This window comes from Dendroctonus ponderosae, unplaced genomic scaffold (genome assembly GCF_020466585.1).
Source record: "Dendroctonus ponderosae isolate FM_Combo_2020 unplaced genomic scaffold, Dpon_F_20191213v2 Dpon_F_20191213_7, whole genome shotgun sequence".
NCBI classification, from domain to species: Eukaryota; Metazoa; Arthropoda; class Insecta; order Coleoptera; family Curculionidae; genus Dendroctonus; species Dendroctonus ponderosae.
Genome location: NW_026018916.1, coordinates 2,903,193 through 2,905,666, shown reverse-complemented (window position 1 = coordinate 2,905,666; position 2,474 = coordinate 2,903,193). Strand labels below are relative to the sequence as shown.

The 2,474-nt window shown below is 40.3% G+C and overlaps 2 protein-coding genes across 4 annotated transcripts in view; one reads left to right on the top strand and one right to left on the bottom strand.

The window, feature by feature from the left end:
* The window catches only part of LOC109539291 (single-minded homolog 1), a 21,830-nt gene extending 19,652 nt beyond the window's left edge, over positions 1 to 2,178 (top strand). For all 3 annotated transcript variants that reach the window (XM_019906948.2, XM_048668305.1, XM_048668304.1), the window contains exons 6-9: positions 297 to 403; positions 821 to 968; positions 1,067 to 1,335; positions 1,395 to 2,178. In XM_019906948.2, coding sequence (XP_019762507.1) covers positions 297 to 403; positions 821 to 968; positions 1,067 to 1,335; positions 1,395 to 1,840 — 970 coding nt within the window. In that variant the 3' untranslated portion in view covers positions 1,841 to 2,178. The remainder of the gene's footprint in view (positions 1 to 296; positions 404 to 820; positions 969 to 1,066; positions 1,336 to 1,394) is intronic.
* LOC109539171 (neprilysin-2) overlaps positions 2,017 to 2,474 on the bottom strand; it is a gene marked incomplete in the record, with an annotated part of 6,125 nt that continues 5,667 nt past the window's right edge. Inside the window, 1 exon segment of the mRNA XM_048668303.1 lies at positions 2,017 to 2,401. Coding sequence (XP_048524260.1) covers positions 2,306 to 2,401 — 96 coding nt within the window.

Sequence of the window (2,474 nt, the reverse complement as noted above, 5' to 3'; positions counted from 1 at the left end):
AAAACTGCCAACATTTCCCCATCCATGGCCCACTTTCTAAAAAGGTCATTTATTTCTGTCTAGAATGAAGTACAAAGGAGCGTTCTTGCTCATTTTGCCTCCGAGATATGAGCAAAAAGGAGACGGAAAACATGAAATTTTGCAATAATCTTCCGCCATCCTTGCACAAAACGACGATAATTTTTCCAATTTCATTGACATCAGAAGCCTGTATTTTTTCTACATAACCCCCTCCCTGAATTTAAAGCTGGATCCGCCCCTGGGCCCCAGATATTTGAACTTAAAGTTATTTTCAGGGTGGCCCAGCTCACAGGCTATGAACCTCAGGATCTCATCGAAAAAACTCTTTACCACTACATACATGGCAGTGATATTTTTGCGATGCGATTTTCTCATCATCAATGTAAGTATGCCATGTAACAACTAGTTGGTTTGAGCTCTTTTAGACACCAATTTCGAAAAGTAATATTTCTTTATTACCTACTCTTTTTTTCGTTTCTGTGCGGTACGCCTCAGCAGAACACGGGAAAAGTAAAATCAGAGCTCAAACACTGCCATATGTTCGTAAACAACTAGCGCCACAACTAATAGCTGTAGTGTTAACATGTTTTACGGGAATAATCACTTATTTCTCGCCAAATCTGCTAAATAGCCCGAATTTTGCGACGTATGGGCGATCAGGACCCCTAAGATTCAGCGAAATAGCATCGCATAAAATAAGCTTAAGGATAATAAATGGCTTAATCCTTGGATTTGCTAAACCAGTTCAGCGTTTCGTAGAATTGATAAATTTACAATTCAAATTTCTATTTGGCTTCAGTATTATTGAAGGGGCAAGTCACGACCAAGTACTACCGGTTCTTGTGCAAAGGGGGTGGCTGGGTGTGGATGCAGAGTTACGCTACTATTGTACACAACTCTAGATCTTCGAGACCTCACTGTATAGTCTCTGTTAACTACGTGCTAAGGTAACACCTAATTTAGATAATACCTGTAAATGATCTCTTGAATGGTGGGTGGTACGCTTAATGATTAGAGGTAGTCAATTGAACGTTGATGTTCGCAGTAATAGCCAATCGAAGGACCTAATCATCAACTTGACTCAGGCAGCCCAGAAAGAAGAAGTGCAAACGTCCCCGCGTCACGACAACCACTCACCTCTATCTACACCAACCAGAGCCATCGGCCAATCGAAATACCATCATCATATTCCGTCACAGGCCCCCAATGGCATATCCAGACTGAGCGGGGGGGCCCAAATTATAGAGACCGAACATTTCGGCGACTCAAACGGAGCTGGAACAGGCTTTGGAAGTACCATCGACTACGAGCACGGTAATTTAACGGTTCCCCACTAAACAGCCCCATTTACAACTTTCTACACACTTTTATAGGCAATGTGCTTTTCATTCATGCGCCCCAAGAAGATTCCGGGCCGTATTACCATCCAGATTTATACTACACGTACAACGATCCGGAGGCGTCTTCCTACTCTGCATTAACTGGTTCCGTAACGCCGCAAAATAGACCATTTAGCGCATCATCAAGTAGCTGCAGTTCCATAGAGAGCGGCATCAATGATAATACGCATCGCTATGTGCATCCTATTGGGCTCAATCCTCTTGCGAGTGTCGATCCTTCGGGGGGAAGCAATACAGATTTTCACTGCTTCAATGGCCAGAGTCCATCGCAGCCGCCCAGTACGAATTGGAGTTCAACAAATGTTCACCATCCAGAGTTTAAGCACGAGTTTGTGCACCATGTGGGACACAACCCGGCGTATACCAGTGTGATAGTTGATAGCCAACAGTATCAAATCAACAATGAGTTTGTACATTAGATTGTATGGAGTCTACAACAGATTTGCAGTAGGAGAATTCAACATTAATCGAAGAAAACATTTCGTATGTTCCAGGACCTAATGTTTAAGAGCACTATGTACAAATGTTCTTTGAGTTTCGTTAGTCATTGTACATTTTGAGGATCGGTAAAGCGACAATAATAAAAGACTGTGAATTTTAAATTATAAATGTACATAAATGTTAATGAATAACTGACGTGAATCTCAATAATAATTTTAACACGTAAATACAATGTGAATATTATTTAGTTACCCATGTATGTAATCGTCTGACTTGTATTATAGCTTTGAAATATATCACCAAAAATAAGTACGAACTATTTTTATAAATTTTGTGTTTTTGTGGAGAGAAATTTAACTGTTCTCTGTTCCAGAATTGACTGCAGCCTCCAAGAAAGAAAAAGCATGCGCTTCCGTATAATAATTACAACTAATTTTCCTCTGTTAGATGCGGCACTTCTCTCTGGGATTCATGTAGGAACCAATGGAGCATTTAAAGTCGCGAGCAAATTCATCCAAATTTTGCAAAGGACCAATCGTCTGGAAATTAACAATTGAGGATTACATACTTTAAATGTATAATCAAATTCATTCCTGGGTTTCAGTCATTTAT